Consider the following 12,774-nt stretch of genomic DNA (forward strand, 5'->3'; position numbering starts at 1 on the left):
GTACTTTAACAACCTTTAACAACCTCACTGAGAGACCAGCTGGTGACACAACTAATGAACTGTTACCACACAACTGAACCTAATTGTAACTTCCCCCCAGCTTTAGTATTTGACACCTAACATCCAAAGCTGTCCACGTCCTTCATACAATCCTTTTCTTCCCAGTAGCCCCTTGTTACCAAGATGCAAATTGATTTTTACATGGTTTGAAACCAAGAGACATTACTGCTTCCATTGCATTGGAAGACAGAGATTGCATTTGCACATTTCTGTGTAAAATAATTCAGTAGTTGGTGTAAGTTCATAATATTTGTTATAAAATATGATTCCAGGAATTTGAGTTCAGTCTAAGAATTAAGTGAATACTGTGCAAAGCCTGTTGTTCAAGAATATTTTTAATTTTCATTTGGTTCATATGTTAAAGATAAGACCATTGTCATAAATGATTTTCCAGTTCTCTGCAAAGCCAGGCCATTTTTTGCTTCTGACCTTTTGGAAAAACTGACACTTGCTACATATTAAAGGGTGGAGGAAAGGCACTAGGTTTGAGAGGTTCCCCCCTGTGTTCTCTTTTGTAATTTCAAAGTTGATGAACAAACCTGCTCCTTTCCCAGTGAATAATCCCAGAAATGAAGCAGCTTTTTCAGTTTTGAAGGTATGTGTGATGCCCATGTTCTCTCCCTGTCCATGTCCTGTTTTAGGCCACACACCTGCCTGCTGAAACCATGCGGGTGGTGCTGGAGCGCTGCTACAATGACCTGCGGCTGCTGAACGTCTCCAGCAAAACACTGAAAGCTGAAGGCTTTTTTAGAAGCAACAAGGTACATGCTCTGGTTTTTAAATTGTTCATTCCTTGTGTTTGTGGTTACCTGTTGTGTTATAAAAGGCATGGACGTACATACGGAATTGATAATGGGTAACTGTCCCGGATTTTGCTCTGTAGTGTGTGGGTTTCTGTGCCTGGTACAGTGGTGCTGGTGGATACTCTAGGCTATGTATGAAACCAAATGTACATAGGAGAGAGTGGACTGAGAATCAGACATCTGGCTGTTACTCTGGTTCAGATGATGCTGAGCTTAACAGCCTTGTGAAGAAGACTGTTAAAAGTCAAGCATTCTTAGGGAGCAAAGATTGATATATTGCTATGAAACCTGCTGTGGATGTGTTTGCTAAAAACACCTGAACAACTGTACCTGCTCTTAGTATTACTAAACTTCTTAAAAAACAAATATCAAAACTAAAAGCAAGTTTTTGGTGGGTTTCTATCTTATATTCACTAGTTTTCACTGTGAAGATTCCCCCTGGACAATTTACATTATTTTTTCAAAAAAGACTTTTAATAAATATTTCCAATAATAATTGTATGATGCATTCAGAAGAAGAGTAACTTAGCACTCAAATAACTTTAACATTTTAAATGCATACATTGCCCTTTTTTACTGCAGTAGAAATAGCCTATCTTTTAGCACATTTTGCACATCCTCTGTCTCTGATGTTGAAGCTCAATGTTAAATCATCTTAATGAAGAAAGATTAAGGAGAGCTTTGGCTCACAGTGGCACTGAGTTGCTATTCAGTTACTTAGAGGCCTTTCTCAATCAATGGTCTACAACATGGAGCCCTTTGACAAAGGGAAGAGAGACATTTAGTTTGCACTGTTGTTGAACATGTATACATTTTAAACTTCTTATGACACTGTACTGGAAAGTGAAGACACAGTCTCCTGCAGTGGTGGGTCTCATTGCTGCCATAACAGTGCTGTGCACAGGTGAAGGGTGCACGTGGAGTGATCCATGAATCCACTTTTGAATGTGTTTCCTGCAGCTCGTCAGTCTGCTTACAGTTCACTCCAGTCTTAATATGGTTATGGAAACAAGGAAAAGTGAAATCATTATACTGCAGACTCCTTGGTCTTTTTCTAAGCATGTATTTTAACATTTTGATAAAAGGTGATGTTTCTTGATGGCATTATTTCTAATGTGTGCTCAACCCTGTTTTTGCTGTTGTTGAATTTATTTAAAATAACACTACATGGTACAACACTTCTTTCCTGTTCAGGTGTTCATTGAAAGCTCAGAGTCCTTGGATCGCCATGTGACATACACAGACTCTCAGCTGTGGAAGCTTCTGGATCGCCATGCAAACACCATCAGACTGTACGTTTCATTGCCAGAACAAGCTCCTGGGTCTCAGCTCAGACGGGCGCTTTATCAGAAGTCTGCTGGGGCTGCAGGCAACTTGGAGGAACCTTGTGAAAGAGTCAAAGGACCTGTAGGTAATATGAAATCCGTAGAGGCAATTTTGGAAGAAAGCACTGAAAAACTTAAAAGCTTGTCCCTGCAGCAACAGCAGCAGCAGGAGGGAGATAATGGAGACAGCAGCAAAAGCACAGAAGCCAGTGATTTTGAAAACATTGAGTCACCTTTAAATGAAATAGACTCTTCAGCATCAGCAGAAAACAGAGAACTTGACAACCAAATTCAGATTTCTGATCCAGAGAATCTGCAGTCCGAGGAGCGGTCGGACTCGGATGTCAATAATGACAGGAGTACGAGTTCAGTGGACAGTGACATCCTCAGCTCCAGCCACAGCAGTGACACTCTGTGCAACGTGGACAATGCCCCCCTGCCCCTGGCTAACGGGCTGGATTCTCACAGCATCACCAGCAGCAGGCGATCAAAGGCCAATCAGGGCAAGAAGGAAACCTGGGACACGGCAGAAGAGGATTCTGGAACAGACAGTGAATATGATGAAAGTGGCAAGAGCAGAGGAGAAGCACAGTATATGTACTTTAAATCAGAACCCTACACTGCAGAGGAGGGTTCAGGAGAAGGACAAAAATGTATGTATTCTTTTTTAAGTGTCTTAAAATAATTCTGTGGGTTTTACTACTTAATTCATATGCTGTGTTAAAAAAGTCTAATGGCAGTCTTGAAAAACTTGATTATAATGTCAAAGCTAATGGAAGTGCAGACAGGATGTGATGTTCAGCAAAAATCTATTTTGATCTTATAAGAAGTGATTACATATTTGAAAAGTGTCTTGCTCTTTTGTTTCTAAGAAAATGAACCTCTGCTTAAGTGTATTGATGGTGTTCCCTGAAGAGCAAGCTGAGTTGTCTTCTAGTGAAAGGATCATAGTTGCATCTGCTGCTGCTGATTCACTGCTTCAGAATGCACTTATTTAATGTGGTTAAAACAGCATATTTCTGTTACCATTTAGACTAATAAACCTGAAAAGCCTTAGTCATTTGACTGTAAAGAAAATTCAAATATACTTGATATTGACGATTTAATTCACTAACTGAAATACAGTGGGTACAGTGAGGCATATGGCTGACATGAAAGTGTCCAAACAAGGTCGGTATAAGAGCCTAAGTGGTATATAATTGTCATAAAAAAATAAATCATTTCAACAACACTCTGCACCTGCATGTGCTGTATAACTAACAGAATAATAATAGAAGAATAATAGGATGTAAGATAAATATTTTCAGAGGCAGAGGCTTTCATGTCAATCCAGAAATCTGATTGTAATAATAATAGATAAAGAAGAGTTTCTCACAGAGAAATTGATTTGCATCTACTAAAGCTTTGATAAAATTACTCCTTTAGCTTGGAATGGTCTTTCTTTAGGGCCAGTTCTGAACTGCTTTCATTTTTCGCTGTTTTGTTTTGGTTGGTCTAGTTGGATTCAGGAACTACTTGTTTGCAGTAATTTTGATGTTATCATAGTACACATAGTACACATAAACGATTATCCTGAAGGGAAAACTTTCCTTTATTTTCAGTATAATTCAAATAATTTATTTGTTCATTTCAGTATTCTGAATAATTTATTCTAGAGTGTTGTGAAGTTACATAATCATAATATAGTTTGTAGTGTAGTACAAATTGCATGTATTAAGAAACACAATTTCTAAAGGTAAACTATTCTCTTTACGTTCCAGAATTTAATGTTACTACAACATATTAAATGTTTCCTTAATTACAACATTATTCCATGAAAAAGTCCCTTAATCTGGATTTGAGCTTGTCTTGTGATAGCCTGTGGCCTTCCAGAACACAGAATTTACCTTTTTAATGCTGAAAACCAGGAAGGAATATAGAAGAGGTTGGCTGGCCTGTGCCCAGCCAGTCCCAGCACCAAAGCAGTTCCCTGTCCTTTGAGGTAGAGAAAGCTGTAGGAGGCTTTAGCAGTTGCTCCATGGAATTCTGTTTGTTTTCTTTCTGAAGAGACGGGGTACTGCTTTGCTGAATGCAAACCAGGGCACTTTGGAACTGCTGTGTCCCCCAGCCATAACCACTTAAAATACAGAAATGTTTTTAAAGGTTATGATAACAACATTAGATAAAGTGTAAATATAGCCAGTAACCATAATTCAGGCTTTTCAGTACTCTTTTGCTGCAAGTGCTAACTCTGAATATATGGAAATTGTATGTGAGAGTGCTTCTTTTTTTGGTAGCAAGGTGTTTCATACCCTTTTTATCTTTATTTTTGCTTAGGGCTGATGGTGCATGTTGATAAAAGAATTACACTGTCTGCCTTCAAGCAGCACTTGGAGCCTTTTGTTGGAGTTCCATCTTCTCACTTCAAAGTCTTTAGAGTCTATGCCAGCAATCAAGAGTTTGAGAGTGTTCGGCTGAATGAGACCCTTTCGTCATTTTCTGATGACAATAAGGTTATTTAGAAGTTATTTTGAATCATTGAAAGTATATTGGTACAATATAGATAAAGTTAATTTGCAGGTGAAATAATTCTTTTGGTCTTGGTAGCATGTTACAAAACACAATTCTGATTTTGATACCAGTTCTAACAGATATTCCTTTTGCATTCTAGATAACTATTAGACTTGGAAGAGCCCTTAAGAAGGGTGAATACAGAGTTAAAGTCTATCAACTCTTGGTAAATGAGCCTGAGGTAAGGCATTGAATGTTTCAAGGCTGATTCATGAAAACATTGGTGCGTGCCTTGGCCGAGGTTTTGCTTTGAAATCTTAGAAAAAAAAGAAACTCCTTTTCTTTATGTTTCTCAGCAAGGGATATAGAAAGGATTTAGAGAGGAAGTTAGAGATTATTTCTGTTCCAAGTAAGCAGTTGGAATGTGATTTACACTATCTCTCAAGTGTCTCTATTTCTGTAGTGTAAATGGAGGACAAGTGAATTGTTTCTTTGTTTCCCTTAAATGTGTGACAGTCATGTAGCATTCTCTCCAAAGAAGAAACTGTGTTTGCTTGTGGCAGCGGTTTTCAGTGATGCTGAACTGATCTAATTCATCCCATTCGTGTGCTGCATAGTGCTTGTCAGGAGGGTTATCTGGGTAATGGTCCCCTCTGCACAAGGCAAGGCTGAAACAAAAGTGCCTCTCTTGCATTAAGGCAGCTCATAAGCTTGTTACATCTTCTGGGACATGAAAAATACAGAAGTGGTTATATAGACTGTGGGCTGGATAGATTGCAGTCTTTAGAAGTTGACTTTGTATGCACTTCAATTACATTTTTTGGACAAAACTGCAGAAGATGTATTAATAATGGATAAGAGACTAAGCTGAACTGCTAAAGCAGGGAATAAGATAAATTTAAAAGCAACTTCCATGGATGGAGCTGTGTCTGATCATGAAAGCCAAGAACATGGCATTTTTATGATGGTGTGGCTTATTTAATTTGAAAGCTCCTTTGCCATTGTGTGGAATGTGAATGTAATGGTAGCACTTAGCAGCACAGCACGGGCAGTCAGAGGGTTGGAGTGCCCTGCCAAAGGGCTGCTGCTACACTAATTAGTTACACCCCATATTAGTGAATTCATTGCCTACCTTGTTAATGAGAAACTTGCTTATCTTTTTGTCAGGTGGATGGGACTGGTCACAAGGCATAAACAGTGGTACAGTTTTCTGTTTGAAAGAATTCTGTCCTTTATCTCTTTTTATTTATGTTCCCAGCCATGCAAGTTTCTTCTAGATGCAGTTTTTGCTAAAGGAATGACTGTCCGACAGTCCAAAGAGGAGCTGCTTCCTCAGCTTCGAGAACAATGTGGCCTAGACTTGACAATTGACAGGTAAACCTGATGAATATCATTTTAAAATGTGTTTGGAGATTTCTTTCCTCTTGTGGAGAAAGAAAATAATGAAATAATTTGCAGAAATGAATTGCTGTGGTCTTTGAATCAGTTTGTGAATACAAACACTAATTAAGCAATTCTTTACTTTCATTTCACGCAAAATGAATTCTGTAGGGGATAACATTTACATAGAATTGCCTGTGTGCAACATGTCTGCAGCTTTAGATCTCTCTAATGATGATTTCCTTCAGAAAGGGGAACATTAAATAAATCAATTCTTAAAAGAGCCACCTGCTCTCTACATGTGCAAGCCCAGCATAGATCACTGCAGCAAACTGCTTGTGCAGCATCACTTTGTGTGTGTACAGCACTGATCTGGGCTGTCTGCCCTTTACCATAATTGGGTAATCCCCAGTTAGAAAATGGTTTTCTTCCTTTAAATCCCTACATATTTCCTGCATTGAACAAGTGCAATGCAGACTTGTTTCCCTTGTGTTTATGAATGATTCAGCACTAAGCCAGCAGTGATGCCCTGCTGTCAGGACTTCTTCTGAACATTAAACTTGTTCCTGTTAAACTTCACCAAGCCTTGAATCAATGAGTTGTAATATTTCAGTTTTGTCAGAAAACACTCAGTTTTGATCTCTGCCAGTGCTAAGTGTTCATGAGCAGATAGAAACTCACTGGGGTTTTTTGTGATGTATTTATAGGTTTCGCCTACGAAAGAAAACCTGGAAGAATCCAGGCACTGTGTTTCTGGATTATCATATCTATGAAGAAGATATCAATATTTCCAGCAACTGGGAGGTCTTCTTAGAAATACTTGATGGTAATGATTCATTTTTAAATTAGTATTAGTGATGACTAGGTAGCTGAAATATGTGCATGCAGATACATAATGCATTTGTATAATTTAAGTTGGCACAGCAGTTCAGTCATTTAGTAATTTTCAGACAGGATTGAAAACACTTCTGTCGTGAAGGAATTTGGAACCAAAGCTTCTGTTCATCAAAACAGTTTTGGAATCAAATATTAGAGAACAGAATGTTTCTGAAATTCTGCTTAAATATACTTTAAATTATGCCATTTCTTAAGCATTCCTTTGCATATACTCTTAAAATTTTGATTCTGAATTCAAAAGCGTAATTTAAGGGTAAGAAAAGAGTGGGCCATGCTCTTTGGCCTCTAGATTAACAGATACTGCAGTTAATGTATAGATGAAGAATGTGAATTCCATTCAGTCAGGAATTTTCTTCCTAGGCATACCTCGTTTAAGAAGTCTCACTTAGCTATTAGTCAAGTATTTTGGGACCTGTGTTCAATTCTGGTATTTTCAGTTTTAATAGAATTATGCCAATGAAAATATCAAAATTTGAAATGAACCTGGAGATTCAGGAAGCCTGCAGATTCCTATGGACATATGTATCAGCTCCTGCTGTAGTTCAGACTTTACAGTTCAAAATTTTTATTAGATTTAGAAAACTGCTGTACTGTTTCTGTAGTGAGTAGGTCTTGGAGATACAGCTTTAGACACTGGAGCCCACCTAACTCACAGACAGATTGTAGATTACAGGGCTTCCAAGTGTTCTGCAACAGTTTCCACCAAAACAAGCATGTAATGTTAGACATAAATGTCTAAGCCTCATGTTCTGCATGCTAGATGATAAAACTATAGGCTAATTAAAAATAAATCAGCCCTTGGATATCATTTCTGCTTATCTAATTGTAATATAAACAGTATTGTTCCATCAGCCAGAGACAGCTCTGAAACCTGGAACAAGGTATAAAAAGGCTTGTGTAAAAAGGAGGCAGCAAATACTAAAACTCTTGAAGGTGGTGGGTGAAAAGAAGATTTCAATAACAAGTGAAGAATTGGTGAGGGAAATCTAGAAGTTAAAAGGGAAAAGCTTATTTTGGTAAAGGAGGTGAAGCACATGAGTAAATACCAGATAGCTGAGGAAGGTCTTGTGCAGATGCCAGATCTGGAGTCAGCCTCTGGTTAGGGGGATAGATCTGCCATGGATAACTGAGCTGGGCTTTATGGCAAACTGCCCTATGGCTTCAAGGACATTCTGCCCATGAAAAATTCATTTATAGGAGCTGGTAACAGAAAACTTCAACTAAATCATAGTCCTTTCCTCTTCCCCTTTTTTACAAGTGAACTGCTTGCAGCACACTGGGTTACTTAATTTGTGCATGTATCTCTAGGGCAGTCTTCCATATTAGAGTATCTTTAAGCTATGGACAAACTCTAATTTAAAATAGGATATTTTGCAATGTTAATACAAAAAATTTCTCTTTTCTCTGCTAGGAGTAGAAAAGATGAAATCCATGTCACAACTTGCTGTTTTATCAAGACGATGGAGGCCGTCAGAGATGAAATTAGATTCTTTCCAGGAAGTAGTACTAGAAAGCAGCAGTGTTGAAGAATTAAAAGAGAAGGTAAAATGTGTAATATGATGCAAGTTTCTTGTGATGACCAAGAGCCTTATTGATGTGGGAAGCACAAGGATGTCATAGCTCCAAAAATCTTGTTGTGTGGTGATTATTTTTCCCTGGGAACTGATAACCTGTCCCATCCCATTACCAAACCACATGAATTATGAACTTTACTTCTTAGTTTCACATGATGGTCTAGTCTGAAAGTGTTTGAGTGAATACATGCAAAAAAAGAAGTCACATCTTCAAGTTTAAGCAGCTTAATAGTATCTTTGTCCCTTATCATCAGAAAACACACATGAAAGAAAAGCTGAGCTGTTGCGTCTTGGTGTTTTTTCAAGCCAATGTTTTGTTATTCCAAAATACCAAACCTTTCAGCCTCCTCATATTTGAATTTGACAACTGTTGCTGTATCAAGTAGGCTGAACGATGTTTTGGTTGGAAAGAAGTGTGGCTGTGGTATGGTTTGGTTTTACTCAAGGTCAGGATGCTCTAACAGGTAAGCAGACCTGTCACAGCAGACCTGTGTCATGCCAGCAGAAATCTGAAACTGTTTTGTTAATTCAGTGTATCACAGGGTTTCACACTTGGAGAAATGTTTATTTATACATGGCAATACCCAGTTGTTAGGAGGCCACCTTGGATGTTGAGGCCAGTAAAAATGCTGGTGTCAGTGACCCTGAGAATTCATAAATTAGGGGTGGTGGTTCACAGGCTGGGTTTGTGTTGTACAGGTTAAGCTATGGGCTGCTTTCTTGCATTCCTCAGGTAGAAATGAAGCCATGACTACAGGTTCTTGCATGCAGTAAAGAATTCCTCCTCACTTGTGTCTGAAGAAAGAGTTGGCTGCCCTTGTTTTCTTGCCTTAAGAGCTGATGTTCAGGGAGCAATTTTCTTTCTTAAAGTTCTGGTAGGAAGTGCAGGTGTGTGGAGGTGGGTCTTAGTCATGCATACTTTCCAGCTGTGCCTGCTCCCAGATTGACTGGATAACACCTTCCATGTGACACAGGGTTTAACTTGAGGCACTTGGTCTCTTTGTATCTTGGAACTTGAATGTTATTAATTAATTGTTTCTGTGAACTTTTTTTGTCTCCCCTTCAGTATTAAGAGAAGTGTGATGAAATGCTGTCACAGCAAGCGTCACTTGTGACACACACTGGTAACTTCAGAAATGTTAAGAATGTGTACTTGTCACTTCAGTTTTGTACATTGGAGGACTTACAGATAATTCGACTTCTAGATTTGGCAGCTGTTCACTTTATGTAGACACTGTGTAATGTTGCTTTGGAATAGTATTAAATCCACCATTTCTCTTCACAGCTAAGTGAAATAAGTGGAATACCCTTAGAAAACATTGAATTTGCAAAGGTAAGTAAAATTTTATGGTTTTTTACCCTTTAAGAGCACAGATGTGTAATTATGAGTTTTATTGTATTCACTAAGTAATTGCTTTTTTCAGGGTAGAGGAACCTTTCCCTGTGACATTTCCATACTAGAGATTCATCAAGACTTGGACTGGAATCCAAAAGTATCTACATTGAATGTCTGGCCCCTGTACATTTGTGATGATGGTGCAGTAATATTTTATAGGTATGTATTTCATTACAGTATAATAAACAATGCCAAAAAAAACCTGTGGTTAACATTTGTGGGGTGATGTAATGGACAGGAACATAAAATACTCTTTGTTACCTTAAAGAAAAGGTTTGAAACATTCAGCTGAAATATTTGTGCTCCTCAGCTTCCTAAAAGCCTGAATATTAATTAGGGTTAAGAAAACAAGAACTGTGTCTTTTTACTCAATCCTCCCTCCAGAACCACTGAAATTAAAGCTAGCTGCTGTGCTTGAGTGTGTATCTGGATTTAATTTCTTAAAGTAGAACCATATCCCATGTGGAGTTAGTGAGAGTCTTGCTGTAGGTTTTGGAGAGCAAGGATTTTATTGTCTGAGTTTATTCCTTTGAGAAATTAGTATGGATTCTTTTTAAAAAGCCTGTTATGCTAAAAATTCTGTTTATGTGGGAAATGTTGATCAGCTGAGGGCAGGAGTTGAGGACTGAGAGCTTGAATATTGTCATTTCTCCTAAACTTGGTGGGGCAGCCTCATGGACACATTGCTGTGGCAATTTGCATAATTGCATGTGAGCTGGGGAAAAACAGCTGGTTAATAATGTGCTGGTCCTGATGAAGATTACTTGGGAAAACATCTGGTAAGGGCTGGCTAACCACTGCTTCCAGCTGTTGGCACTGAGACCAAAAGCAAAGCAGAGCTGTGGTTGTCTATAAAGAATAGGAATAAGAGAGATGGAGGAGTATGGGCTTGTTTCTTGCCCTGGTTTGTAGTCAGGCAGAACACTGAATGTTTCTGCTGGAAAAGCAGGTTTAGACACATTGCCTGTTCCTGCAGAATTAAGCAATCTCTGAGAAACATTATGCTTAGTTGTGGTTTTTACTAAGTTGCTCCAAGCCGAAAAAACCCCAGAAGTCTACTTGTGGTTACTGTATTGATCTGAATTTGAACATATGTTTACATTTTAGGGATAAAACTGAAGAATTAATGGAATTAACAGATGAGCAAAGAAATGAACTGATGAAAAAAGAAAGCAGCAGACTCCAGAAAACTGGACACCGGGTAACCTACTCTCCCCGTAAAGAAAAAGCACTAAAAATTTATCTGGATGGAGCGCCAAATAAAGATTTGACTCAAGACTGATACTTGCTATAGCATTTTCCCTGGGGAATTTTTTTTGTTTCCAATCAAAAGGTTCACTACTACCGTGTAGTGCCATTACGGCAGGACATTCATTAGGTGTAAAGCGCTGACACCAGCACAGCAGGGCTGTGCCGGCCGCAGGCAGGGCCCGCTGGCCACTGTGGGACTTGGAATCATGTTGTGCACTAGAGTCACATGTACTGTAAAGCTAAAAGGGATGTGCAAATAAAAGATTAGAACCCAAAAGTGGGCGGGGAGGGAAACGAGTGGAAATTGTTGAGGACAGTGTGCACATAGTAGCTAGTGAAACTAGCCTCCAACAGGATACTCATAGCTTAATAATAAAAGCTGTGCAAAGGCCATGAAAGAATCCTTTTCTCTGTTTGTTTCACTGATACACGCATTACCTCATCAGAGAGTCTGGAGTAAATGTTAACTCATTGGTTCTAGGAAAGCGGCGGGGAAGGGCCGGGCGTGGGAGTGCTGCAAGTGTCAGTTTTTAGAATATTCTTCCATAAAACAGGGGGTCAGAGAGGTGTCTGCAGGAAGCTGCTGGCAAGCCTTGTTTGTTTGCAGAAGTGCTGTTGTAAGGTAAAGTGGTTTTTAATAGGTTACCGATGAGCAGCTCTAGTGTATTGCGTTCAATGTGTAAATAAAATCTGCCCTATCCATTTACCAGAACTGCAGTTCAGCTATTTACCATGCTATTCTTTACACATATCAACATTCATTGTGTACATTTGGAAGTATAGTTGCCTATTTAAATTTGTATTCATTTTATGTTTGACGATGCTGGGTACTTTAGGGTTGTACTTCCCCTTGTTAATGAAGTTTTTGTTCTGTTCTGCTACTTTTTGTACATTTTGTTTTTAAGACTATTACAAGTTTGCATCTTCTCCACCTGCTGAAAGTCAGTTTATTTTTTCCCAGAGTTGGTTCCATAGCTATATGTAGTCAAATATTGGGGCGACCTCTTAACACCTCAACGTACGAACTCGGTAGTTCAGGCTGTGGTGCAAAGACTGATGCAGTCAACATGATTTCATTGCAAAGCCTAGGAACAGCAATTTTTTGCTTTGGTCCATAAAGATCAATAGAGAACAATTCTCCATAGTTTTTGGAAAAACCACCTAATTTATAACAATCAAAAGATTTTGGTAAACTTTTTCATGCCAGATGCTGTTTACAACAATGAACATGCCAATAAAACATTTGTTCATTCTGTTGTGTTATTTTAATCATTAAATGCTGTGTTTTTTATTTTAAAAATTATGGAATTGTTTCATGGAAATACAGAGTTGCCCAAGGCAGTGCTGGAATTGCAAGGCTGTGTGTTTGTGTGTATGTGCATACCCCCCTCCATGTACAGAGTGTTACAGGAACTGGTTCATAGCCTGGCTGCTGCTCCTCTTTACATTCACGCCACATTTTTCTCCAACTGTGAGTTTCCTTTTCCAGAACTGAATTTCTCACCAGTGGAACCTCCAAGTTCCAAGTATGATTGGCAGCTAAATTCTGTTCCAGAGGGAAAGGGGTGTTCAATAACAGAACCTTCAGTTCTTCCTTG

General features: G+C 38.7%; 1 protein-coding gene across 3 annotated transcripts in view; it reads left to right on the plus strand.

Moving 5' to 3' along the window:
- Positions 1 to 12,476, plus strand: part of USP47 (ubiquitin specific peptidase 47) — a 33,562-nt gene extending 21,086 nt beyond the window's left edge. For 2 of the 3 annotated variants that reach the window (XM_031061163.1, XM_031061162.1), the window contains exons 18-27: positions 702 to 821; positions 2,058 to 2,841; positions 4,505 to 4,680; positions 4,839 to 4,919; positions 5,937 to 6,052; positions 6,766 to 6,884; positions 8,367 to 8,497; positions 9,815 to 9,862; positions 9,954 to 10,084; positions 11,033 to 12,476. In XM_031061163.1, coding sequence (XP_030917023.1) covers positions 702 to 821; positions 2,058 to 2,841; positions 4,505 to 4,680; positions 4,839 to 4,919; positions 5,937 to 6,052; positions 6,766 to 6,884; positions 8,367 to 8,497; positions 9,815 to 9,862; positions 9,954 to 10,084; positions 11,033 to 11,207 — 1,881 coding nt within the window. In that variant the 3' untranslated portion in view covers positions 11,208 to 12,476. The remainder of the gene's footprint in view (positions 1 to 701; positions 822 to 2,057; positions 2,842 to 4,504; positions 4,681 to 4,838; positions 4,920 to 5,936; positions 6,053 to 6,765; positions 6,885 to 8,366; positions 8,498 to 9,814; positions 9,863 to 9,953; positions 10,085 to 11,032) is intronic. The other variant, XM_031061161.1, reaches the window with a different exon arrangement.
- The last annotated feature ends 298 nt before the right edge of the window (positions 12,477 to 12,774 follow it).

This window comes from Geospiza fortis, unplaced genomic scaffold (assembly GCF_000277835.1).
Source record: "Geospiza fortis unplaced genomic scaffold, GeoFor_1.0 scaffold590, whole genome shotgun sequence".
Taxonomy (NCBI): Eukaryota; Metazoa; Chordata; class Aves; order Passeriformes; family Thraupidae; genus Geospiza; species Geospiza fortis.